This window comes from Rhinolophus sinicus, chromosome 4 (assembly GCF_057876585.1).
Source record: "Rhinolophus sinicus isolate RSI-liver-muscle chromosome 4, RSI-T2T, whole genome shotgun sequence".
Classification (NCBI taxonomy): Eukaryota; Metazoa; Chordata; class Mammalia; order Chiroptera; family Rhinolophidae; genus Rhinolophus; species Rhinolophus sinicus.
In genome coordinates, this window is record NC_142504.1 from 72,670,644 (window position 1) to 72,698,513 (window position 27,870).

General features: G+C 39.4%; 2 protein-coding genes across 28 annotated transcripts in view; one reads left to right on the forward strand and one right to left on the reverse strand.

Annotated features, from left to right (window-relative positions):
• LOC141573164 (uncharacterized) overlaps positions 1 to 6,246 on the reverse strand; it is a 31,904-nt gene extending 25,658 nt beyond the window's left edge. For 4 of the 5 annotated variants that reach the window (XM_088797923.1, XM_074340280.2, XM_074340281.2 and 1 more), the window contains exons 1-2: positions 5,391 to 6,246; positions 5,147 to 5,314 (exon numbers count right to left, since the gene is read on the reverse strand). In XM_088797923.1, the coding sequence (XP_088654049.1) occupies positions 5,147 to 5,314; positions 5,391 to 5,535 (313 nt within the window). In that variant the 5' untranslated portion in view covers positions 5,536 to 6,246. The remainder of the gene's footprint in view (positions 1 to 5,146; positions 5,315 to 5,390) is intronic. The other variant, XM_088797925.1, reaches the window with a different exon arrangement.
• The window catches only part of DLGAP1 (DLG associated protein 1), an 855,894-nt gene that overhangs the window by 784,303 nt on the left and 43,721 nt on the right, over positions 1 to 27,870 (forward strand). For 19 of the 23 annotated variants that reach the window (XM_019755703.3, XM_074340265.2, XM_074340266.2 and 16 more), the window contains 2 exons: positions 13,580 to 13,953; positions 18,897 to 18,988. In XM_019755703.3, the coding sequence (XP_019611262.1) occupies positions 13,580 to 13,953; positions 18,897 to 18,988 (466 nt within the window). The remainder of the gene's footprint in view (positions 1 to 13,579; positions 13,954 to 18,896; positions 18,989 to 27,870) is intronic. The other 4 variants (XM_019755707.3, XM_074340269.2, XM_074340274.2 and 1 more) reach the window with 1 other exon arrangement.

Sequence of the window (27,870 nt, forward strand, 5' to 3'; positions counted from 1 at the left end):
GCAGTGGCCATCAAAATGCTTCCCTACCCTGTGATCCATTTTCCCACCCTTTATTAGTAGTTATTTTTGATTCAAAGACTAATGCTGGTTTCCTCTAGTTTGTCCACATTCCTGCACCTTAGCAGTTAAGCAAACCACAATCATAATTATGAACAGTGTAAGTTGCAACCACGGCCCAATCCTATAACATAAGCATGAAATTCCAGCCTCGGCCCTAAACATACAATACACAGAATATTTTAACACTCTCTGACTTGGTAGATTTTCAGTGAGTAAAGTTGTTTTTTCAAAGAGTTGATCCTTAATAAAATCTTTCACCTGTGACAGTAGAAATCCAAAATAATGACATTGTATTGCCTTTAGTTTCTATGGTTCCTTTTGAAAAGTAGAATGTTAGCCACACCAGGAGACAATGTAGTGCTTGTTTTAGATAAGAAACATTTCTAGTGCTTGATCTGTTTATAGTTCACTAACCTCAGTTTATTCTTCAATTCAAGGTACGTTACATGGATTATTTCGGTTAACTCTTGGGTTGGTATTGGGGTATAAAAATGTGTTTTGAAAATGACTTTCAAACTGCATGTACTAGATAGTGCTTTAATGAATAAAGAGTCCCCTTGCAGATAAACTGTTAGGTGAGTGTCCTGAGCTATATCAAAATAGTGCTGCGCCCAGCCTGGAACTAGCACAGGGCCACCCTCTTGTCACTACAGATTATGGTGGCCCAAGGAAAAGAATGTTGGTTTTCTGTATTTTGCTGGGAGGTCAGACTATAGCTTGAGGGTAGAGGATGAGAATGATAGAAAGAATGAGTTCACACACACACACACACACACACGCACGCACACACACACACAACCACACACACACCCTTGCAAATATGACGTATTTATAAGAATGCACCATCCCATCCCATTCTGTAAATTGTACAGACACCATCCCACATTGTGGGAAGAAGCTAGTTAAAAGCCCCTACTGTACCCCTACTACCATTATAACAAAACCCAAAAATGAATGTTTCTGAGTACAGTGTGTGAAACACACACAGTGATAAACCAATGAACACCCAGAACTCCAACGTGGCTAAGGAAAGAGAGGCTATGTCAGAAGGATTACCAGATCTGATCTTGGATTCTTTTCCTTAAAGATAGGGACACTTGCCCACCCACAACGCCAAGTCCACCACTACCCGGCCACCCTCCAGGTGAACTTGGGTTGGGACAGAGCTCTATCCAGGGCCTGCATCACCTCCAGGAGAGAGTGCTTACTGCTCCAAGGCATCCAAAGGAGTGGGTGGACATCATTTCCTTTATCTGCAGTTCTGAAAGCCATTGCCCAAAACCTGACCTGGAACTACTTGCAGTGTGACTGTTCTACAGCTCCTTGCAGACAGACAAGTTAGAGTACGGTGTTAGGGATGCTACCCCATACCCTCTGGGTGTGGCAGGTATATTAGCTTTCTAAAGTCCAAAAAGTTCTGAATTCCAAGCACATTTGACCAAAAGAAATTCAAGAAAGGTTTTCGGATGCAGGCATTGTTCCACAAAGGTTCAAAGGTGAATCTTAAGGACAGAAGTATAAGGCAGCTCTTTCAAAAATCAGTAAGGAGACTTAGATGGAGAGAACCCAGGTGCCAACCAGACTCAGCCCTGGAGAATTGGCAACCCCCAATTCTCCAACCTCCTTGTCACTTGGGGAATTGGGATTTGTAGGTAGTAACACTTGGCTTATTAAACTCAGTGAATGAGGATGATGGTGAGAGGTAGGTAGAGTAAATTGATATAGATTTTAGTGCTGGTCACACCTGTTTCCTAAGTTATTTTTATTTAATTATGGCAAATGACAAAAACCCAAATGTGAAGTGGATTTTAAATGCAATCTTAAAGTGGCCCTTTACATTCTGACTGTAAAGGCTGAGCCAAGGACTGGACTCATGCTTGCAGCGTGAAGCAGACAGAAGGAGCCCTGCGGGACACCTGGACAGGTTCTCCTCTGGATCTGTGTCCTCATCTGTCAGTGACACGGTTGGATAATGAGGTGTCGTTTTAAACTGCTGATTCGGTTTTTTGAGAGTTAGTAAAAGGCTGGGGGCCTTGTGGTCTTTCTGGACCGTGTGGGCTGATAGAAATAGTATTTCACAGGTTAACCGAGATAGTTTTTCCTGTTTTTACTTTGAAAAGGCAGGGTTCAGGGAGGAAAGAGGAAAGGAGTAGAGTGAATAATTAACTGCCTAACTACACAGACCAGGGCCTCCTGTGGCCTCCCACATGCCCTGCTATCCAGACCCAGGTAATTATTCCTCATCATGCTGAAACCAACAGGAAGGAATGGTGGATGCATTTTCTTTCTTCTTTACTTCCCCACACATCCTGTTTTCCCAGGTTTGGGGGTTTGAGTTTGTCTTGTGCAGAAACTTCTGCTCCAGGTCGAGCCCTCTCTCCAAGCCCTCTGTCCACAGGGCAGTGGTACTAGGTTGCTTTGATAGATCGGCCTTCTTTCCAAAGCCTGGAGACCTTGCCAATGAGCAGAGGTTACTGATAAATCCAGCCTGAAGTTTTACTCAGGACGTAACCTGACTGGGCTGTCATTAGACATGACCTACCTTAGTTTGCACACAGCTCACTCACTCTGCACAGCTATTTCACCTTCTCCAGGAAGACAAGTTGGCAATGTGTGCCCAGTACCCTGCTCTCATCTAGAACCCACCAGTTACCCATACAGCCTCGGAGTCAGGTACACACATGAGTTCTATTTTGTTTACGAGACACAGTTACATGGCAGGAGAGTCCTATTTGGTTGTGTGATTCCATTCTAGATTTTCCTTTGTATTCTAGGCTACAGGTCCAATTGTGCAGGTAGTACAGTACTAATTCTCATGAAATGAGACCAAGCGGTAAAGAAAGTTCCTTGGCTCTCAGATCTTCATCTTGTGTAAGCAGACAGAGCACAGAATAATAAGAAGTCAAAGAATAATAGGGAGTGAAGGGAACTAAGGAGAAAAAAGGTAGCTGCACAGAATAAGGGCAGTTAGCATCATGGGCCCTTCACATCTGCTCAGTGCCTATGGGTTAAGTCAAGCAGAGAGAATGCAGGAAATTAGGTGGATAGCCCACAAGACCAACTGGTTTCCACTGATATTAGGTTGGACTTTCACATACTAGCTCCATGTCAAAAGTTGGCCAGCCACAATTGCACTTGGCTGGTGCCAAACAGAAGTAGGCACTGGTAACAGGAGATTACATTGCAACATCCAAGATCACTGAGAAGGGCTTTGGTGAGTATTCGTTTTACTTAAGCCCTGGTGACCTCATTTTACTGGTTATTAGTCCCTTTTTCTTTGTTCCAGGAAGTCTCTTCTCATGCCTATTCATTCCTTCATGCAACAAATATTTACCATGCACAGTACTACTATGTGCCACTCATATTCTAAGTATTGTGAATAAAACAGACAAGAATGCCTGACCCAGTGATTCTTACATCCATAATTAATTCCTTTCTCTCAATGGGGTCAGGAAAAAAAAAATTCACCTAACAGAGAATACAGGCAAGTATTGCTGAGAAGTGACATATGAGAAGAAATGAAAGCTAGCTGATGAGAAGTTAAATGAAATAATTTATTCCTTGCTCTAGCATTGTCCCTACCCCAGGTTTCCTAGGCATGCTGTCTTTCAACAAGACTCGGTCAGCCCTAACCTGAGGAGTTGGTAGAGCAGCTGCCCAAACAGGAAACCTTATATAATTCAGCAACCATGACCTTGGGCCCTGAATCTTCCCCTCCTGTAAACAGTCCATTCAACCCAGGAAGACCTGCAGACCTGGCTGGGACAAATTTTGAAAAACACGCACATGTTACAAACATTGAAAAAAAATCCCTAAGTCCTAGAGGAAGTGATGTATCTGATTCACTGGTAGAAATCACTTCTTAAAATAATGGAACAAATGGAAATTTAATCCTAACAAATGAAACTGCCAGGGCAGTCACTTGTGTACATGACTCAATAGCACCTGTTGGAAAGGCTGGGAAAATGAGCCATGAAATCCTGATAGCATTCCCTACTGGAAGCCACAGCCCTGCCTTGCAAATTACTAAGCCTGATGTTTTCAACATCCTGACTTCAACATGTGTGCCTAGTTCTAAAAGGCTATGACTCACCTTAGCTACTGGTCAAGTGATTTTTCACTCAGAGCCCTGGATTTTTTTAATATTTAGTATTAAATGGTCTAGGCAAATTCTAGCCAAATGTCTGTCTACTTTCAAGATGTTCCTTTGAAATGACTGATTTCAGGCAACAACTGGTTTTACATACGGTAACCCTCAATTTCTAATACTATTTAAACTTGTTGCCAAGCTTCATTAAAAGTCCACATTAGAAGTTTTAGACCTCAGCCCTGGGCCTTCTAAAATGACTTTCTTCCAAACATCATTTAACTTCCTTTAATTTAGTTAATTAATGGAACTTTCTGAAGAGAGCAGTTCCTTTGATCCGAGTCTCTTAGTTTCCAGTTAACATTTCCAGAGAGGGAGAAAGGATGAATGCCCTCACAACTATAGTCATTCCTCCAAATCAGAGACTGAGCAGAGGAAGGGGCACCTGAGAGGAAGAAGACTGGTTAAAAATACATTTTTGTGGGTGTTTGCCCCACACAGAGATAAAAGATCTAAGTTGGAACTGCAAGGCCTGTTCTCTGGGAGGCTGGGCCTGCAGCCTGGAAATCCTAAGTAATCCTTGCAAATAGGCAAACTGGAAGCCAGCAATGTGAATTAGAAATGCTTCTGCCTGAGAGAAAGGTTTTTGCATGCAACATACAAATTCAGATAAAAATAGAAAATGCAAGTCCCACCCAGCAGGAATCCTCAGTTTCTAGGCTATTAATCCTCACTGCCATCCGCCTAACTAAATGGCTACAGCAGTTCTTGCTTTTCAACTTGCCATCTTAACAAAAAAATGTTAAACACTGGCTGCTGCTTTAAAAAAAATCTGCAACCTCAACCCAGAGATCCTACCCTGCAGCTACGGTAAAAATTTTTTGTTAAGGCGATAAATTAAAAAGCAAGATATTCTGAGTCTTGATTTCCACCCTTTATGTTTTTTTTGGAAGAGAAGTCCAGCAAAGATGTCCACCCCTTTCCACAGCGTTGACTTACCTTGGAGCTGAGCAGCGGATTTCAAGGTACATCGGTGATGTTCCAAGCTTGGCCACCAGGAGACACTCGAGAGTAGGGTTGCCAGCCCCAAAGTACTTTGTTTTCTCAGACTTTTGGTTGGGAGGGAGGGGTTTGGAGTGGGGGGTGGGGTGCGGAAGATACAGCTGGCTTAAAAAAAAAAAATCCATTTGTTCCTTTAAATTATGCCTCTTGCCATTTTATAAAGCAAAGGTTGCCACGTTACCTGTTGCCAGGTTCCTGAGAGTGCTTGGGGAAAATGTGGGCGAGAAAGGTACAGCACAAAGTCCTTCGGCTTGGTGGCTTTCAAGCTCTGTTGACCGGGCTGGTGCTGACATTTGGAGAGCAGCTGCCGTGGATCGCCTGAGCATTGTTTGATTGTAGTTCTAACAGAGGAGTGGCTGCGCCTTACATCATTTCCAGGCATGGAGTGCCTGGGGCTTTTTCTCTTTTTCTTTTTTTAATGACTAACTTTCTGATCCCTCCCTCTCTGGATTTTGGTACAGTACAGGCACTGTAAGCAACAGGCTCACCTCAGGAAGCCCAAGTTTTGTAGCAACTTGTTAAAACAACTTGAGTGCCTCTTTAAAAAAAAGTTATGACTCTGAAACAAACCTTTCCATTCTTCCTTCTGAGAACAATGTTGTGTTTGATTAGCCTGAGAGCACTGCTCCCTGAAAGGTCTGCTCTCCCCACAAGAAACGGCTGCTATCAGTTGAATAGATCTCTGAGCCAGACATGCTGAGGCTTGGGGCATTTGTCTGGCATTAGGAAGTGTCTGGAATACTAGTAACTACCAACTGGGAAGTCTTATGACTACAAGAGTTATTACACCACCCCTCCCTCTCTGTCCACATTCCCTTTCCTCCCCCTACACGCTCACACAAGCGTGCTTTTTTCTATTTCCATGGGGAAAGGTTAGCTAGTCTTTGTGGTTTCTGTGGAGGATGGATTTAGTGGAAATCATTCTCATAGCCATGTCCCTTGAGCAAAACGAACCTGGAGAGAAGGCTAAGGGGAAGCCCTGTGCCTCTCCTAGTAGAAGCCAGAGCCCCACCCCAAATGCCCTCTGCCTTCTCACCATGACGACAGCAGGCCATGGACCACAGACCACCACACTTTGGGTGGCCTGTACATGTTAAGCTGTAAATATTTTGAAACATGGGAGTGATTTTTCCATGTGTATTTTGTTTTGTGGAGTTTCTCCTTTTTTGCAGTATTTTTAATGTTGCAGCTGTGCACCCCTTGTTGACCACTCCAGATTCTTGCATTCTTGCATTCTCCAAACTGTGACAAGTTCCTGCAGGGCACAAAGGACTGTGCTAGGGGCAGTATCCTGGCAGTTTCTGATGGAAAGCATTAGGCTTAACCCGACAAGGTGTTGAAATGGAGGGAAAAGAAATGGGATTTAGAGCCTGAGTATGCTAACTTTACCACTTGGTAGCTGTATGACTTAGAGAAGTCAGTTACCTGCTCTGAGCCTCCATCTTACCATCAAGCAAATGGAATAGTGAGGTCTTCCTTTGTCATAAGACCATGTCTATTAATGTCTTAGCACAGTGTGTGTTAGAGTAAGGATTCACTCTGGTGATTAAGTTGATCTAATGGAATTCCAAGAGTGTGAACGAATTCTCCATCTCATCATCTTTGTTTTCACCTGGATCAGTGCTTTCAGCCTGTGAAGGACTCAAGCCAGACCCCTGATTGGCATTGGGTGGAGAAGTCCAGCCTGGGAAGCACGACCTCCACAGTTCACTGTAAGGTGAGCCCTTCTGGGCCTACTGATTGGGAGCAGCAGCGAGCTTCTCCATTAGCCATTTTATCTTCATCTGTGCCAACGTGGGTACCCAGGATGCCAAAACATGTGCTACTGCTGCAAACAGCCCTGGTGGTAACGCTCCCTGGCCTCCTCGCTGGCTTCCTTCTTCAGCTGTTTAGCATCACTTTCATGGGTCTCTTCTCACATTCTTTTCTAGATTTCATTCATGTTCATCAAGTCACAGGAGCTGCAGTTTGAAAGAAATCTTGCGAGGTCCCCTCAAGATGGTGATACACTTTCAATAACTTGCCCACTAAAATATGAGTTTGTCTATGCTTGAGCACTTTCAGGGACTGAGAGTGCTCACTACCCAGCAAGGTTCCTATATTCCATCTTTCAGCAAGTGACTACTGGGGAATTATTCCTTACGCCTCTCTAAGCTTTCACTTTTGTGGTTTCCCTTGGGGTCTTATAGTTAACAAATCCATGCCGTCCTCCACACAGTAGCTTTTGAAATAATTAAAAACCCCTCTGTCTTCCTTCCCTTGCATACTAAAAAACCCCTTTCCTTAAACCAGGGGTGTCCAAACATTTTTCAACGTTTTTCACCAAGGGCCATATGCAGTAAAATACACAAACAGCCGGGTCACTCACTCGAGGTGAAGTACGTATTGCCTCACCTGGTTTATTTAAGTAAACTAAATATATTTTTGGAATTTGCTGTGGGCCAATAAAAAATGGATTGTGGGCCGCAGTTTGGACACCCCTGCCTTAAAGCATTCCTCATAAGATACGGTTTTCCTCTCCTTGGCGCACCCTGCAATTTCCCCTTAAAGAGAGGGGCCCACAATGAAATGCAGCACAAGGATCCTTCCATTGTTCCAGCTATCACACTTCTACTTACACACCTTCTTAGAAATAGGCAACTTACCTGACACATTAAAACTACAAATACAATCTTCCCACCCTATTTTGTGCATTAATCTCTTTATGTTCCAAGTTTAGGACTTTCCACATTTTTTTTCTTTTGTCCTCTTCACATCATTTTGCTTTCTAAAGTAGATTGCAGTTTCAAGTTACCTCTCTAATATGTTCTTAATCTCACATGAACAACCTCTACCCTGTCCACTGGATTTACATGTGTTTCATATCTATTTGTCAGACTATCTCCTATGATGGACCAATTTGTTTGTTCATTTGATGTCCAACCTATTTCAGATCAATACTTTGCTAAAATGTAACAAAAATGAATTACTAGAAAAATGAAATTAAACAAAGGCACTCAAAAAACAAACAGTTTTCATGAGATTCAACTGTGGGGACAGAGTCCCAGAGAGCAGTTTCCAGGCTCTTGGCCTCACATGGAAAGGTGCTGGCTCGAGTAGTAGATGGCCATCAGCTGTAACCAGTTAGCCAATTAGCTACTGGTATAACTGCCATGACTGTGTTGGTTGGTTGGTTGGTTGGCAGGCAGAGAAGTGGACGGCAGATTGCAGATTGTGTGGATCCTGCTTCCTGTGTGTCTCGCCCGGCCGCCAGCGAGACAGGGGTGCAGGAAGACTTCTTGTTGGGGTACTGGCGGATGTTTGCTCCCTGTGTCTCCAACCCAGCCACCAGCGAGAATATAGTGGTATGACTCCCCAATCTATGGCTCCGTTGGTGTTCCTTTTTGGCCTCACCATATCCTGCATTGTTATGTGGGGAGCAGGCGCTGAGACCCTGCGTGACACCCTGCGTGGCACAACCGACAAACTACTCTGTAGAATTGCTATAATAGTTTCTAAAAGCTTACTCTCAATTTTCATGGTATATCTTACCATGCACTCATCAAATAGTTTGTGAATCAACACCTGTCTGTGGACCACATTATCTCTGCGCAGAGGTATGCTGGAAATGCTTAACAACCAGCTCTCCGTGGAGACACCTACTGATTTACAGCATCTGCCAATTTCCATGGTGTAAACACTCACACAAGATCAGTTTCAAGTTATCAGTGAAATGTCACTGAACACAGACTTGAGAAGAGATGTGCACAAGCAACTCTAGCAAGGTGATAGGAGCCAGTTCCAACACCTTTTTAATAAAGCACTTCCTTTTGAGGCCTTGTTAAATTACTGTTCAGTTGGACCAAATCACCCAACTCAGGACACCTTTGCCCTCAATAAACTAGGCTGTAGATTGAGGCCGCCCTTCTCCCTGTGGTGGTCTTCAGCTTAGTAAAAGCAGACCAGGCAGATCAAATCACAGCTTGCTTTGTGGTTAACAACAACTTAGGATAGCTTGTTTACATCAAAAGGTGTTGTTTGATTACTGTACAACTCTATGTATATGTATATTTTGGAATTCCTTTGTTGTTGTTTCGTGTTTTTATTTGTAGGTCCTTGTGGGCTTGTTCTCATATTCAAAAGACTTTCTAAAATTCAGTAACCAGAAACTGCTAAATAATTCCTCAACACCGCTTTATAGACTGTGACCATTAGCTTAGCTAGTGAGAACCTATTAATAAGAAGATAGAGAAAGTGGGTTTGATCGTACATTTGTTTTATGGCCACCTGACATATGTGTGCTCTTGATTGCATAGGATAACTAGAGTGGTAAGAAAGTCTACATATTTTTTCCAGAAAACCATCACCGCTACAGAAAAACTAATTCCTGACACAGGCCTTCCTGCGGCTTACAACACTAGCATTAACTTTCTGTGCAAATAGAGGTAATATTGACCACTCAGCTAGAAGCTGAAATAGGAAGGCATTTGTTCTCATTTGTTTTTTCTGTGACTTTTTACAACAACTTCCTAACTCAAGTGTAAAAACCAAATGTGTGTCTCTCTGCTCTGCAGTATCATCTGAAAGAAAGTGGTGTTGGGCAGCCGGTTAGCTCAGTTGGTTAGAATGCGGTGCTCTTAACAAGGTTGCCGGTTGGATCCCCACATGGGCCACTGTGAGCTGCACCCTCCACAACTAGATTGAAACAACTACTTGACTTGGAGCTGATGGGTCTCGCAAAACACACTTAAAATAAATAAAAGTTAAAAAAAAAAAAGTGGTGTCATTGAAATCTGGCTCCCCGCTGATTCTTCTTATAAATAGATAGAGTCCTTTCAGCCAACTTTGAGCTGGGGTCATCAGGAGCCAGAGAAGGGAAATATTTCATTTTATTTGAAATGAACAAGTAAATATATCAGGCAAAACAAAGCAATAATAGTGATTAACTACGTTATCATTTCTTTTACAAGTTCCATTTGAATAAAAGGAGCACTTGCTTTTAAAATCAACATTTTTGAGAATGTTACTCTTAAAAAAAAAATGAAGTGTTTTGCTTACTGTCTATAAGCCACTCATTTCTCTTTGGGTCTTGACCGGATAAGATTTATAAACTTGGGCTTCACCCTCCTCTACCATACGCTTCCTGGCACTCAGACCTCAGTGGATTCTAAGTCACTCATGGTGCTTAAACATGAAAGAAGAATTTAAAACAAACAGAAACCCTTAGGAGAGAAGATAGGTTGAGAGCTTAGCCTGAAAAGCTAGGAAAGAGTCATGCTGGGGAAAACTGGGAGATTTAGTTGTATGAGTTTCTAGAGCAGCCTTGAATGCAAAAGATTTAGGGCATGAGAAGGAAGGATACTATGAGAAGTGTGAGCTGTGTTGGATCTTCTTTCTTCTGCTTCAAAAGGCAATCTTAAAGATTTGAATTCCTTTTAAATTCCTACTTGATCACTGACAGGTGGTCCTTTTTTGAGTGTAACTCATGCAGCAGAACTGTGCCAAGCTCCACATTGCAGGGAAACCTCATAAAAAGCCCTGGGGTATAACACCAGGGTGGTGGTTCCTGTCCTCTAGTCAGCTCCCTTATCCGAAATGGGGCAATCTTAAATTCTTACCTCTTTTGTGCATTGGGGCTGGGCCAGCCTGTTAGGGAAGCCATGTCCCCAGGGTTCTCCCTGTCCGATTTAACCCTAGTGTATTTCTAGTATTGCTGCTACCGGCTGGCAGTCTCAGTTGATCAAAGTACCCAGAGTTATCCCTATGGATAACGAAAAGGAGCTAACAACAGCCATAAGATGGCATCAAATAGCCATTGGCCCCAGGGAGTGTCCCCAAGCCCAGTCATTACACTGGAAATAATGTGCCCCTCTTCCCCCATATCACACTTATCACATTGTGGCAGAATTTTTACTGTAAATCTCAGCAAATGAAATGACACCCTATTTAGCAGCATTGTCTAATTTTGACTACTCCACACTGAAAGAGGAAACTGAAGGTAGCTAACCACAAGCAGTAAATTATCCAAAAGATCAGACATTTGATTTTGGAATGTGGTATTTAGTTTCTTAGGAATATGAGTGAGCTGAATGTCCTGAGAATCCATTTTGAACAAAATAGCGGGTTCATATTGTAAAGACTTATCTTGGGAAAAGTAATAAAATGGTCTAGTCTCATTCAATTTGAATAGACAGATTCTATCCTAAGTATGGTGATGCCCCCTCCCACCCACTCTGGTCTTCAGATGAATAACTGACACTTAGCATTATCCTGAACAGGGCTATCCTGTTCAGACCTCCCTAGGAAGCAGAAGGTAGCTCCACGGTGTTTACAGTGCCCGACAATGTGACTATCAACAATGCACATGCTTGCATTACTGGCCAGAAGCTTCACTGTGACCCGTGGGAGAACCTGAGACCATACTGGTTCTGCTCCTGGCTCTGTACCTTGAGGGTGCTGTGAGCCTCCACTGCTCGCATTACCTCTCAGCACTGCTTATTGCTGAGTTCTGTTTAAATGTGAAGATGTATGTTTCATGCAATAATCTTAGATGGAAGGTTTTCCTGGGGTGAGCCTCTGCCAGTTATCCATCCCGGGTAACTGAGAGGTGACTATATATGTATTATTCACATGACCCTACTACCCACTTCCCCAAGAGCACATGTGATATTGTAATGCGACATCTATGTGTTGTTTTTCCTTCAACACTCAGCCAAACATTTCTGTCCCTATCTCTTTTATTGTTAAGGAAATTATTCTGAATCACAAAGCAGTGGAACAGCAGGACAGCATAATAGGATCTTTTTGGTTTTTTCTTCATTATGGGATGCGTCTTTTGAGTGGCTCAGGAAATAGCCTAAATATTGAAGTGAGTATTTCATTCTGCAAGATGGCCTGAGTGGCATCTAGGGACATGGCTAAAGAGTTGGGACTGTGTGGTCAGGACTAGCCGATTTGGTATAATAACAGTGATGCCAGCTGAATGGAAAAGGCAAGAATAGGGTGGGGGTGGCAATAGGAGCAGGGAGAAAGTGATGACAACACAATACTTTGACTCATGTTTTAAAGGGACTAAACAAATGTCTTTAAAGGGACTAAACAAATGGTTAAGGTATTGTTCTTTATTGGCAGGGAGTTCCCACTTGGAAACTTAATAATTCCTTTTGATCTGTATTTTCCTATATCGTGCTCCACAAATGCAAAGTTGAAAACCAGTGTGTAATGCTTCTTCAAGACGCTCAGGGTTATAAACAGATGGTAGGACAGAGGGCCTAGAGGCTACTTCAGCTGAAGCCTCAAGATGGATCTTAACTAAATGGCACAGGTCTGCAATGGACACCTCATTGCACAGATTCAGGCCCTCGAGTTGATCAAGTTACCCTGAAAGACAGCACATTAGGGAGTAGGCTCAAACAGACCACATTCAGAGACTGGTTTATAAACTAGTGTGTACATTTATTTTACAGTAGGAGACTTTGGTACAGTGTATTCCCTCTCAGTAGTTAGTTCTGTTCAGAAACCACAACCAAAAAATTTGCAACAAAAGTTTATATAATGAGTGGAGAGAGAGAGAGAGAGAGAGAGAGAGAGAGAGAATGGAAGGAGGGAGGGAAGGAAGGAAGGAAGGAAGGAAGGAAGGAAGGAAGGAAGGAAGGAAAGAAAGAAGGAAGGGGAAAAAGAAGGGAAGGGAAGGGAAGGGAAGGGAAGGGAAGGGAAGGGAAGGGAAGGGAAGGGAAGGGAAGGGAAGGGAAAGGAAGGGAAGGAAGGAAGAAAGAAGAAAGAAAGAAAGAGGAAGGGAAGGAGGGAGAAAGAGAAATTGGGTGTTGATAACAGTGAATTTCGGGAAGCTATGACAGCATGCTGTGCACCCCACCCCAACCCAGGCACCTCATACTGTTAATAGGATTGTACATGCTCACCACCTCTTTGCTTTCCTTCTTTTTTCAATGTTTATTATCAACAACCAGAATCTTCTCTAATGAGTTACTTTGTTTACTATTAGCTATATTTAATATTTTCCTGAGAAGGCAGAGATTACCCTGGCTTTATCCATGTGTATATATTATCTCTCAGGGTGCTCCGTTGCCTGGGAAGATTTCTACAGATGGCTAATCATGTCTATTTTATGTTGATTCATATTAACTTCCATTTCAGAGACTTACATCTCAGAGGTTGGTGTTTTCCAGTCTTTTCCCTTAATTTTGTGGGGATATCACCTCACGGAGGCCCCTAAGGGCCTAAGCAGTCCACTTAGTCTGTCAATGGACTTGTGTTCGTGTTAAATGTTTTAGTATGTTTCATGTGCCCTAATTTCCAATGGATGTCAGTTACAATATCAGAAATTAAAACTCATGCAGAAATCACAGTGTCTTTGTTTTCATTGTCTTCCAGTGTCATCTTGCATTACAACATATAAGAAGACACCACCTCCAGTCCCACCCAGAACTACCACGAAACCTTTCATTTCTATCACAGCCCAGAGTAGCACAGAGTCTGCCCAGGATGCCTACATGGATGGACAGGGCCAGCGAGGAGATATTATTAGCCAGTCTGGACTGAGCAACTCCACGGAGAGCCTGGACAGTATGAAGGCTCTGACAGCCGCCATCGAAGCTGCAAATGCCCAGATCCACGGCCCTGCAAGTCAACACATGGGCAACAACCCTGCCACCGTGACCACCACGACTACCATAGCCACTATCACTACAGAGGACAGGAAGAAGGATCACTTTAAGAAAAATCGATGCCTATCTATCGGGATACAGGTAACAGCCTCTCTTTCTGTCCTTTGAATGGGAACCCCAAGCTAAGAAATGTAACGTAATTTTTTCCCCAGAAAATTTGCTGTCTTGCCATATTGGATGATACAGCTAGGTTTTCAATTATTGGCTCTGGACTCCCTACGTTGTTAAATATGAAGAAAATTATGAAGGCATTTTGTCTATCGATATTGTTAAGCAGCTATTATTTTTGTTCTCAAAGTTGAATGTGTGACTCAAAGTGTAGGATGATTAAACAGTCAAACACAAAGTGCCCTCAATTCCTAATGCACATTTTGATTCTCAACAAAAGAGTGTGCATGCAAGAATAACCTGGGTTATTGGGTTGTGTTACAGTACGTTTAACACTCTTGAGTAACCATATGAGAACAAAAATGTGAATCACTCCTCATAGATGTGGGAGGGAGGGAGGGAGAGCAAGACCAAAGAGCCTGATGGTGTGGAAAGCAGTAACTCACAGCATTGCATCATGAAGATAAAATGCACAGCAGTTTCAGCATAATTGTTGGTTATTTAATCATGCATCTCATAAAAATGGTAGATAATTCAGAAGTCTTCTCAGTTCAGTTCACTGTTTTCTCCGCCTCAAAGATAAGATCAAACTGATTCTTGTTTTTCACATCTGTTCAGCTTGGCTTACCGTGCTAGAAATTTCCCTCTGTCAATGGAGAAGAATCATTCTTTTCCCTCATTTTTGTTGTGCAGTATCATTCTGCAGGTGCCCTTTGAATAATAATTTCCTGACGTGGTGTCCAATAAATCTATCCACACTGAACCAACACTAAGGCATATCTAAAAGCCAGGCATGGGGTACATTTTCACAACAATGATGTATTTTCAGTCCATTCAGCAGAGTCCACTTTTAATGGGTAATAAAACTTTCTCTGGTAGTAATGAGTCAAATGCTTTTTATAACTTGCAGGTTACCATAACACAAGTTGTCAGGTTTCCTAAAAGAAATTGTAGCCCTGGTACTTGGGACTAGATGACACAGCGGGAGGCATGGGCCCAGAGCCAGCGTCCACCCCCCTATCCTCCACTTCTCCCTAGAAGCTAATTCCACTTCCACAGCCCAAAGGATTTTGAGTAGTGGGGAAGAGCAGAGGTCAGTTGGTCCTCTGTGGTGTCCTAGGCAAAATACTTAATCTTTCTAAGCCTGTTTCCTCCTCTGTCCCTCATAGTATTGTTTTGAGGATTGAGTTTACTAACTCCAGCTTCCTATGGGGATACAGAGTTTCTATTTGGGATGATGAAAAACTTCTGGAGATGGATGATGGTGATAGCAACACAACAATGTGAATGTACTTAATGCCACTGACCTGTACATTTTTAAACCGTTAAAATGGAAACTTTTGTTTTAGCACAATAAAAAAATCTATCTTAAAATACAAAGAAAAAAACCTCAAAATGTAAGTTAATAAATGGTAAATAATTGTGTGTGAAGCATCTCATTTTGTCAACTTCATTAACTGTTCAATCTAGTATTCATAAAAATTTCCTTATATTGGAAAATAATTTGTAGATTTACATAGTGGTTAAGAGCATGGACTGTGAAGCCAAATTGCCTTTGTTGAAATTCTGGCTCTTCCGTTTACTCTGTGACCTCCAGCAAGTTATTCAACCTCTCTGAGCTTCAGTTTCCTCATCCTCTGTAATATCATATACAAAATGGGGATAATGATACCACTACGCTCATAGACTGTTGAAAAGATTAAATGAGCAAAACACTTAGAACAGTGCTTGGCACATTTTAAGAACTAGATGTGTATTAAAATATCTATTTTATTTTTCCAAAGGAAGAGCAAAATTGCTTTTATTTGCAGATAATATGCATGTTCATAGAGAAAATTTAATGGAAACCACTGAAAAACTATTAGAATTCAATAAAGGAATACAATATAAATACATAGAAATCAATAACTTTTTAATACATTATAAATAAACAGAAAATATAGTGGAGCAAAGAGAGCCCATTCACAACAGCAACAAAAACTAAAAACAACAGGACTAAGCTTCGCAAAAAATATATAACACCTATCTAAAAACAAGTTTATATAGAAGAAGTTAATACCGTGTTTCCCCAAAAATAAGACCTAGCCGGACAATCAGCTCTAATGCGTATTTTGAAGCAAAAATTAATATAATATCCAGTATTAGATTAGATTAGATTGGTTTTATATTATATTACATAAGACCTGGCCTTATAGTAAAATAAGACCCAGTATTATATTATATTATTTCATATCATATCATATCATATCATATCATATCATATCATATCATATCATATCCAGTCTTATATTATATTACATATGACCCAGTCTTACATTGTAGTAAAATAAGACTGGGTCTTATATTAATTTTTGCTCCAAAAGATGCGTTAGAACTGATTGTCCAGCTAGGTCTCATTTTCAGGGAAATACAGAAAATAACCTAGAGACTTTTGGAGTTTTTTAAATTAGGTTTTTTTAAAAAAAATAATTACAGGAGGAGACTTGCCATAGAAAATATCAAGGTTTATTATGAAATTATATTAAGAAAAGAGAAGCAATAAGACCAGTAGATCAATAAACCAAAAACAGGCCTATATACATGAGGGAAGGTGTGACAATTAAGTTCACAAACTCATCCTAGAAAAAGTACTACATACCTCATTGCTGAATATCACTACAGTCACTTTCGAAGTACTCCCCTTGGGAAACTATGCACCAATGCCAGCGCCTAGTCTATCCTTCAAAGCAATTTTGGAACTCTTTTTCTGGAATGGCCATCAGAGCTGTTGTCATATTATGCTTGATGTTCTAAATGTCATCAAAATGTCTTCCTTTCAATATTTCCTTTATCTTTGGGTAAAGAAAGAAGTCATTGGGGGCCAGATCCCATGAGTAGGGAGGGTGGTCCAATACAGGTATTTGTTTACGAGCTAAAAACTCCCTCACAGACAGTGCCGTGTGTGCTCTTGTGTTGTCGTGATGCAAGAGCCATGAATTGTTGGCGAAAAGTTCAGGTCGTCTAACTTTTTCATGCAGCCTTTCAGCACTTCCAAATAGTAAACTTGGTTAACTATTTGTCCAATTGGTACAAATTTGTAATGAATAATCCCTCTGATATAAAAAAAAATTAGCAACATTTTTGCAACAAGTTCGCAAACTTAATTGTCAGCCCTCGTATATGGAAATGGTACAAGATTAAGTTGGCATCCCAAATGAAAAAATTAATCAGTTAATAAAAGGAGCCAGGTCAATTGGTAATCCATGTGGGTAAAAAAAATGTTACTGCTCTATTTTATATCTTACACAAAAACATTTCAGGATAGTAGATTTAAGAATTAAACATGTAGAAAAGATAGATAAAAGTAAATACAAGAGAACTTTAAAAAATATACTCAGGGTAAAGAAATCCTTTGTAAACCATAAAAGCTAGATTTGACTACACAGTAATTTAAGATTCTCTACAATGAAGGACAAAAATTTAAAAGAAAAATGATACACTGGGTGAAAATATTTACTGTATATATAACCAAGAAAGGACTATTAACAAGTCATAAGATATAAAGAGATCCCATAAATTAGAAAATAAAACACAACTTAATAGGTAAAAACACAAAAAACTAGCAAAGGATATGAATAAGCAATTTACAGATAGAAGTACAGGAGGCCAATAAATATTTTTCACCTATGATATTAGCAAAAATTTAAAAGTTTGCCAATATTTAGCATTGGTGAGTGTGCAGGGAAATGGGCACTCCCATACACACCGATTATGGCAGGATGATGCTTTGAAGAACAATTCGGCAATATCTCTTACAGCTGAACACACTCAGTACCTTCCATCTAGCACTTCTACTTCTGAGAATTTTTCCCAATCAACATTTGCATAATTGTTCTAAAGATACACGAAATATTGATTGTAATACTACATATAGTAGCAATAAAGAGAAAATTTCCCTAATGCCTATGTTGCTTATATAATAATTAAAAGAAATATTTAGGTACCCCAAAAAAGAATTGAGTTAGAGCTATATTTACTAGCATGGTAAAATGTAGAAAAGATAGCGATGTTAATGAATAAGGCAAATTGCAGAAAAACATATATAATATAGTCTTATCTGTATAAATTTAGTACTAATCACCATTTTTATATGTAATATTTCATATATATATTAAAAGATGGTCAAATTATGCATCAAAGGATTGACAGTGATTCTTGGGGTACTTTACCTTTCTACATTATATATTCCTATATTTTAATTTTATGTAACTTATATTGAATTGCTTTTAATTTAGAAAAATAATTTATTAAATACATGGGAAGAAAAGGGGAATGATCCTATTTGCTCTGAATAGTCATAAAATTTATTTCAAATTTTGTTTAGGCCTAATTTATCACATAGACTCTCAGTTAATATGCACATACTTTCTATATGAGCTGTAATGTATACATAACTATTTAGAAACTATGGAGTAATATTCAAAGCCAATTCCTTAGTTTAAGGGGGAAAAAATGAAGATACACTGTGATTTAACTTAAGGTAAATACCTAAATCTCCCAATATCAATAATTCAAACTACAATAAATTAATTTTCTTACTTCTTTTGTATTTTATTATTTGCAAATTCAAACCTTCCAAGAACGTATTTCCATGTAGTGCTCCCTTCTAATATAGTGCTCACAGGTAAGTACATACTCACAGATCTATGGAGGAATCATAGACACTTTTTAACCAAATCTACATTTTACTAAGATCAGCAGAGTCAAAGTGCATGTATAGGGATGGGTCTCCTCAAATACACAAATATTGAAGAAAAAGGTTACAAATTACAAAATATTCCAGTAGTAGTACAGGTGTTTCTAATGACACGTGATATTTGTTTTTTAAGTGAAACGACTAAAATGGAGCCCCTCTATTTATTCAATTATGTCTTTAGGTGGATGATGCTGAAGAAGCTGACAAAACAGGGGAAAATAAAGCACCCAGTAAGTTCCAGTCCGTAGGAGTGCAAGTAGAAGAGGAGAAGTGGTAAGTCCAATGCATTAGTCCTCTTTCATCTTGATGTTGGCAAGTATGGTGCAAGTATTTTTCCCCATGATAAACCAACAAGATTCAATGATATTTTCCTTTAACTTTTGGGAACATTTACTAGGTAAGCTTGAAACAACATTAGCTGATTCCCTCCTCTACTTTAATAATAGAGACCACCCCATTTAGTTTTATCTAGAATAAATAATAGAATAAGCATATCACATATACATACACATAAACACTGGGTGTAGTACTGTTGTGTTGCAAAACTATTCCTCTTCAAAAAACCTTCCTATTTTGCACTCTTGACTTTTTAAGAGAAGAGGACTTACCTTATTCTTATTTGTTTTGCTAGCACTTAATGGTGTCTGGTGTTTAATATGCACTCAATGAATGATGAAAATGAATGAATGAATGAATGAATGAATGAACAGAAGGAAAAGGAGAAGTTTTCCTATCATTATCCTGAATCACCAGTTCCTTTACATTGTTCTTTACAATAAGCTTACTCTAGAGTCATAGTATCTAGAAGTGGGGAATTTAGAGGTCCCGAAGATCACAGAATCTAGGAGCTGGAAGGGATTTCTGAGATCTGTACATTTATTTTATAAATGACTACTTGATTCAGAGAGGTATGTGAGTTTCTCAATCAAACTGTAAGGTCCATGATATGTGGAACTATGTTTTATTGATACTACTACACAATCCCAGTGTCCAGAACTGTGCTTTGTACATACTAAGTATATAGTAAATGTTGGTGAATGAAGTAAAAACTACAGTTATGGTAGGAGAAAGAGCTCTGTATTACATACCAGGACATCATCTCAACTCAGCCACTAACTTTCTGTGTGTTAATTAGGAGAAATCAACTGGATGTCATCTATCCATCCATCCATCCATCCATCCATCCATCCATCCATCCATCCATCTATCTATCCATCCAATAAATATTTATGGAATGATGGAATGTCTCCTATCTGCAAGCTTACCTGTAATGTAAACTGAAAATCTGAAAAGAAGCCAACCATCAGTTCATGAAAGGGGCCTATTTAGAGCCTTAGAGCCTCCTAGTATTGACACTGAACACACACACACACACACACACACACACACACACACACACACACATGTATGTATATATATATATATATATATATATATATATATGTATGTATGTATGTATGTATGTATGTATGTATGTATGTATGTATGTATGTATAATTATACAAAGCTGGAAACCCAGAAAATTAGTACAGTCCTCCTGGAAACTATGACAAAAGTTAACAAGAGTTATACATCTATCCATACCCATTGACCCAGTAATCACATTTATGGGGCTATCCTGAATGAAAACACTCAATGGAAGGGCAACAATGTGGAACATTATCTATTATTGTAAAAGAAAAGTATTAATTATCAAATGTCAAACAATAAAGGAATGCTTTTGTAAATTATAGCACATCCATCACCAAGCTAGGATATTATACAACTATTAAATGTAATTTGTAAAGAAGCTATGGAAACATGAAGAAATTCCTGTGATATGATGTTAAGCAAAAAAGTTGAACACATAATAACCATGTGTTATTCATGAAGATGGACAAAGACTGAAATGTAATCTGTAAAAATGGTAGGTATAGGAGTGTTTTGTTTTGTTTTTCTTTTACTCTAAAATGTTTACTTACTGTATTTACTTCAAGATTTAGTAATCATTATTTTCAAGCCAACCCTTCTGGCACATGTTCTTTTAATTGTTTTAGAAAATTTTTTGAAAATGTAAACTTAGGAGACATGAAAGATCTCATGATAAGAAAACATTTCTTCTTTCCCCACCAGATTGACTTGGTTGTTTTATTCAATGGTATAGTGGTTAAGAGCACAGACTCTTGAACCAGAGCACCTAGATTCAAATCCTGGCTCTGCCACACAGTAACTGGGGGGCCTTGATCCAATTACTAAATTTCCTTGTGCCTTGGTGTCCTTATATATAAAAAGGAGATAATAGGCAATTTCTGGTCCAGCATTTAAAAAGCTCAGACATCACCACTCTGTCCCTAACAAGAAGTAAAAAGCCAAACAGACTGGAAAAATCAATAGCTTTTCTTAAATCAGTCAGAGAGGTGAGGTCACAGGGCAAACCACTGGCCCCCAAATTGGGAGACAGATACAGAAAATCACAGCTTACTGGAGTAGGAACCCACAAGCAGAACCCTCTGTGGGAACCGGTACCAGGGCAGGAAAACCTAAACTATAATTGACAAATTTCTGGAGTCTCAGTGTGGACAAGTCTGAGAGTCAAAAACTTCCAGGGTACCTAGTTCTAGGGGTGGGCTCCACACTTTTGTGAGTTTTACCTCCAGGCGCTCTACCAGTTCCTCACAGTGAATATCAGAGAAAAATACCCTTGTGTTTCCAGGAGAAAGAGGAGAAAAGGAACCATTTAAAAACATACCAGAGCATTTCGTTCTCAACAGGTCCGCTCTCAGGAGAAACTGTTTGATGAGAGCCTAACCTGCTAGGATTTTATCCTACCTGAGGGAAAAGAAAACGCCAACCCCAGCCCCTTCTAGACATTCTGAACATGAGGAGAGGAGAAACTGGGAAGCACTGTTGAAGTTCACAGTCCAGGAACACAGTCTCAACAAAAGACTGAGACCTAATCAGAGTGCTTCCCACCCCCTCTCACCTCACCACCACATCACCAAAGGCCTATTCACCAGTTTCTTTTACCCAGAACATCATGTCTACTTTTCAACAATAATTTACAAGGCCTACTAAAAGGTAAACAACACAGTTTGAAGTGACTGAACAAGCATCAATCATATATGACAGGAATTACTGGAATTATGAGACCAGGAATTTTTTTAAATTATGGTAAATATGTTAAGGGCTTTAATAGAAAAAGCATACAGCATGCAAGAACAGATGGATGATGTAAGCAAAGGGATGGAAATTCTAAGACAAATGACACATAGGTCAAAGAAGAAATCCCAATTGAAATTTTAAAATATTTTTAACTAAAATAAATAAATAAATAAGAAAAGATTTTGAACTAAATGAAAATGAAAATCCACAATTTATCAAAATTTGTGGGATGCAGCAGAAATAGTACTTAGCAAACAATTTCTAGCATTGAATGAGGCATACTTAATGATGTAAAACTTGAAGCTTTCCTGCTCAGATCAGGAACAAAGCAAGGATGTTTCCTCTCAGTATTGCTTTTCAATATTGTACTGGAAGTCCTAGTTAATGTAATAAGTCAGGAAAAGGAAATAATAGGCACACAGACTGGAAGGGAAGAAATAAAACTCTGTGTTCTCAAATAACATGATCATCTACGAGATAATCTGAAAGAATCAGCAAAAGCACTTTTGTAACTAATAAGTAATTATAGCAAGATTGCATGATACAAGGTTAATATACAAAAGTTAATCACTTTCCTATATATCAGCAAGTAGAATAAGAAAGTGGAATTTGGAATTAAAAGTGCATTACTATTTACATTGTTAGTACCCCTTAAATGAAATACTTAGTTATAAATTTACCAAAATATGTGTAGTAGCTATAGAAGAAAAAAACCCACAAAATTCTGATGAAAAATATCAAAGAAAAACTAACTAAGTGGAAAGATATTTCGTTTTTATGAATGGGGACGCTCAACGTTATCAAGATGTCGGGTCTTCTCAATTTCATCCATAGATTCAATTCAAGCCCATTCAAAATCCTGGCAGGTTATTCCGTGGGTATTAACAGACTGATTCTAAGATTTACATGGAAAGGCAAAAGACAATAAAGTTAACATAATAATGAAGGAGAAGAAAAAGTCAGACACAACTTCAACACTTAACTATAAAGCTTTAGTAATCAAGACTGTGTGGTATTGGTAAAAGAATAGACAAATACAAGATCAATGGAGACAAACAGATCAATGGAGCAGAACAGAGAACCCAGAAATAGACCCTCATAAATATAGTCAACTAATCTTTGACAGAAAAGCCAAGGTAATACAATGGAGAAAAGATAGTTTTTCAACAAATGGTACTGGAAAAACTGGACATCTACATGAAAAAAAAAAAAGACTCCTTACCCAGACCTTACACCCTTCACAAAAATTAACTGAAAATGGATTACAGATCTAAATGTAAAACACAAAACTATAAAACTTTTAGAAGAAAACATAGGAGTGCATCTTGATAACCTTGGGTGCCGGGATGATGTTACATACAATGCCAAAGTCGTGATCCATGAAAGAAATAGTGGATAAGTTGGAGTTTATTAAAATTAAAAATGTCCCTGCCAAAGACAATGTCAAGAGAATAAGAATACAAACCACACATTCGGAGAAAATATTTGCAAAAGACACATCTAATAAAGGACTATTACAATGAAACAATAAGAAAATGAACAACCTGATTAAAAATTAAGCAAAAACTTCAATAGACACCTCACCAAAGATGATATACAGATGGCAGCATATGAAATGATGCTCCACATCATATGTCATTAGGGAATTGCAAATTGAAGCAACAATGGAGTACCATTAGCCACCTATTAGATAGAATGTCCAAAGTCCGAAACACTGACAACACGAAATGCTGGTGAGGATGTGGGGCAACATTAACTCTCATTCATTGCTGGTAGAAATGCAAAATGGTATAGCCATTTTCGAAGACAGTTTTGTGGTTTCTTTCAAAACTAAAAATACTCTTACCATATGACCCAGCAATTGCATTCCTTGGTATTTACCCAAAGTAACTGAAAACTTAATATGTCCACGAAAAAACCTGCACACAGATGTTCATAGCAGCTTTAGTCATAATTGCCAAAACTCAGAAGCAACCAAGATGTCCCTCAGTAGGTGAATGGACAAATAAACTGTGGAACATCCAGACAATGGAATATTATTCAGCATTACAAAAGAAAAAACCTATCAAAATCCACAGAATGTACACAGCAGGAGTGAAATCTGATGTAAACTATGAACTTTGGATAGTAATAGTTTCACCGATTGTAACAAATGTACCACTCTGGTGGTGACATTGCTAGTGGGGGTGGGGAGTAGACTGAATATGGGAAATGGCTGTACTTTCTGCTCAATTTTGTTGTGAACCTAAAACTGCTCTAAAAAATAAAGTTTATTAATTTAAAAAAGCAGGAGGTTAGATAATAATGTTAACCTCATAATTGTGTCCTGGGTGTGTGTGTTGTTTTATACATGTAGAGCTTTAGAAAACCTGACACATTTGAAGCATTGTATAAGCGTTTCTATCCTATTGTGTACCCAAATAGAATTTCTCTAAAGATTGAAGTCTCAAGAAAGCAATTATACCATCTTTGTTTTAAAAATAAGAGAAAATCACCTCCGTTTCTAATTTTACTTCAAACATTTTCCCTGCAGTCAACTATTCTATCTTACCAAATTGATGCCTGACACTTGCTCAGCAACAGGAATATGAAATATTGCATTATTTGGCCATACCTAGTAGCAACCCCAAAACTTCAAATGAGTCACTTTTATCTTGTTATTAAAAAATTGGGGGGGCCGGCCCGGTGGCTCAGGCGGTTAGAGCTCCATGCTCCTAACTCCAAAGGCTACTGGTTCGATTCCCACATGGGCCAGTGGGCTCTCAACCACAAGGTTGCCAGTTCGATTCCTCGACTCCCGCAAGTGATCGTGGGCTGCGCCCCTTGCAACTAAGATTGAACACAGCACCTTGAGCTGAGCTGCCGCTGAGCTCCCGGATGGCTCAGTTGGTTGGAGCGCATCCTCTCAACCACAAGGTTTGCCAGTTCGATTCCCACAAGGTATGGTGGGCTGCACCCCCTGCAACTAGCAATGGCAACTGGACCTGGAGCTGAGCTGCGCCCTCCACAACTAAGACTGAAAGGACAACAACTTGACTTGGAAAAAAAGTCCTGGAAGTACACACTGTTCCCCAATAAAGTCCTGTTCCCCTTCCCCAATAAAATCTTTAAAATAAATAAGTAAATAAATAAATTAAAGTTGGACATTTAATAAATTATTGAAGTTTGTAGGATGGTCAGATCCTCAGTAAACTGAGTAATTTATTTAAAATTCATCCTCAGAAGGGCTGGCAGACCCTGTTTGCGTGCTTAATTTCCAAAACATACCCTTCCTCAAAGGTCACTTTATAGTTAACCTCTGTAAAGTAAATACACATTTAAATTGATGTAAATGATTATTTCAACCTCTCCAAAAGAAATCCTTTCTCAAACAGGCAGGGATTTCTTGTATCTTCTATCTCAAATTATAATTCTATTTATAATTTTGCTGGTAGTTAGTATTCATTTAGATAGGATCTTAAAAAAGCAAAATTGGGCAGATGAAATTACCTAATGACAGCTGGGGGACTCTTTTTTAATTATCTAGTGATAAAGCTGAGACTGTTGTTTTCACACTGAATGGCCAATACAATCCATCTCTTCCTTTCCCAAATAAACAGACTGATCCTCAACAGTAACCTAACAAAAAGTGAGAGAAAGAAAGAAAATAGAGCCAGACAAAGAAACAGTACAAAAGAGGAAGATGAAAAGACTTTGTAAGAAGCCTAGAGACTCATTATCACCTTTTGAATTCACCACAATTTAGGAACCAAAACTAACATAGCAAAGTCCACCAGGCTGATTTGTATATTGAAGGGTAGACTTGTAAATATAGGGTGGTCTTCAATGTTCCAAATCAAAACAAAAGTTAATAACTCATGAGTAAAAAGTAAAATGCACTAGGTAACCAATCTGCTTCAAGAAGGGGAAATGAGTATTACAAATCCTGGAATACTTGCAGGCAGCCATGCCATCCTCAAAATGCCATTGATAGCCAATGTGCCATGTCCATTCTCCAGGGCTGCCTCCTGGTGGGGACCATACGCAGAGGAATGCTGTGTAAAGGTCACTAGTTTAAATGCCATGGCAGGTCCAAGCCGGGGACAATAAATGCATGTGCATTTAAAACAAGACTGCTTATCTTAAGCCCATGAAGAAACTCCTCATCTCCATCAAACATTAGCTATCTTTCCTCAATTCTTGTTTCACAGGTCAGTTAGTGGCACTGTTTAGCAGGATCCACAGGACATATATTTGCTGATATGCAGGACGGATCCCTAAGCAAAGCAGGCAAATCTTGCCAACCTCTCCCCCAGGAATGCTCACCTCCACCGCTGTTCTCTATCCCAGAGTCTCCAAACGTCCAGTCTCCATTTTCTCTCGTCCTTTTGACTGCTCCCCAGGAATTTGCAAGAGGTCTTCTTGTCTTTCAAGCTGATAATTAGCAAATCTAGTAAAGCAATCCTTTCTATTTACTAAGGTGAGAAAGCTAAGAGCCTCCCAGGGATCTCCCCTTTCCTTCTAAGTAACAATTGTATTTCAACAGTGGTTCAAACTAGACTTTCTTACTTTAGCCCATTAGTGTCGCAAAGATTCTAACAGTGAACACAAAGAGGAAGAATATTATTATTTTCATTATAAAAATAGTATGTAAATTTATTTGGAGGAAGACACAGCAGCATATTAACAGTTTATAACTCTGATGGGCTTTGGAGGAATTGAAAAAAACTGATTATATGTCTGTATGTATATATCTTATTAAGTATTGTCTATATTCTATAATAATTGTGTATTATTTAATAATGTAATAAGAAAAGTAAGATAGTATTTATGTATTATGAAAATGTATAAACTACAGAAATAAAACAAAATACCCTCTAATCCCATCCATTAACTGTGAAGTAATATAGGGATATATTTACCCATACTTTTTTTCCACCCCCCAACTCCGGTTCAAGCTGTTGTTTCTCAGTCTAGTTGTGTAGGACGCAGCTCCCTGGCCCATGCTGGTGATATGAGCCTTGCGCTCCTTCCCACCCCACCCCCAGACAGTCAGTCATCTGCCAAGGATGAAGAGAACAGGAAAGGAGAAAAAAACAAAAACAAAACACATACTACACACAGCAAATTTTGAAAGGTGGAAGGCAAATAGACAAGTGATAACGAACTTAGCTGGCCAGAGAAAGCTGAATCTAAAGCAAGTGATGCAGAAATACAAGATGTAATTCTATTTAAATTTCAGAACTCACAGAAGGTATAGTAATTGATCATATTGGGTGCTCTGAAAGTAGAATGAAGGTGGAGCTAAAAACTCCTTGAATTTGCAGAGCCAATAATAGTTCTTCCTCACTCTGACAGAAGACTCGAGGTTTCTCATCTTCAGAGGCTAAAACCAAAGGATCTCTGGTGTGGAGGACAGCAGCACCGGTGAGGCAGGGTTACTGTACTGAAAATAAGGGGATAAGTGAAAATTTACAAGCAGAATGCTGAGGCACCTGACCTAAGCCTTGCTCACTTATCTCCCAGAATCCCAGCAGCCAGGCATATTTCCTCTAGGCCATAGTATGGGAGTGTCTGTTGTGGGGAACTGACCAGCCTGAGTCCAAAGACCCAAAGATACCAACATCAGTGATTTTGCAAGGTAAAATCCTGGCCGGATCACCCTACAGTGAGGATTTGAGTAGATGAGCCCCTCCCCAAAACACAGACTTTTGACTGATTTTCAGTCCTGATCATAATAAAGCAGCATAAAAATCAGTGTGTGTCTGTGTGAGTGAGGAGGAGCAGGAGCAGGAGCGAAAATATGGGGAGGAGGGGTGATGATGAGGTAAGAGAAATCTAAATCTTCATCTTTTCTAAGGATAAAAATTAAAATACCAAAAAATAGCGACTTTTGCTGTTTCAAAATAGTGTTTAAAAGTAGCTCCCCGTGGAGCAGAAAATTGTTACAAAAATGATGCGGGAATTTTTATTTTCCATAGGCAGTTTTGTAGAAACATTTGATATTTTAAAATTATGTGTGCATACGAGTATAC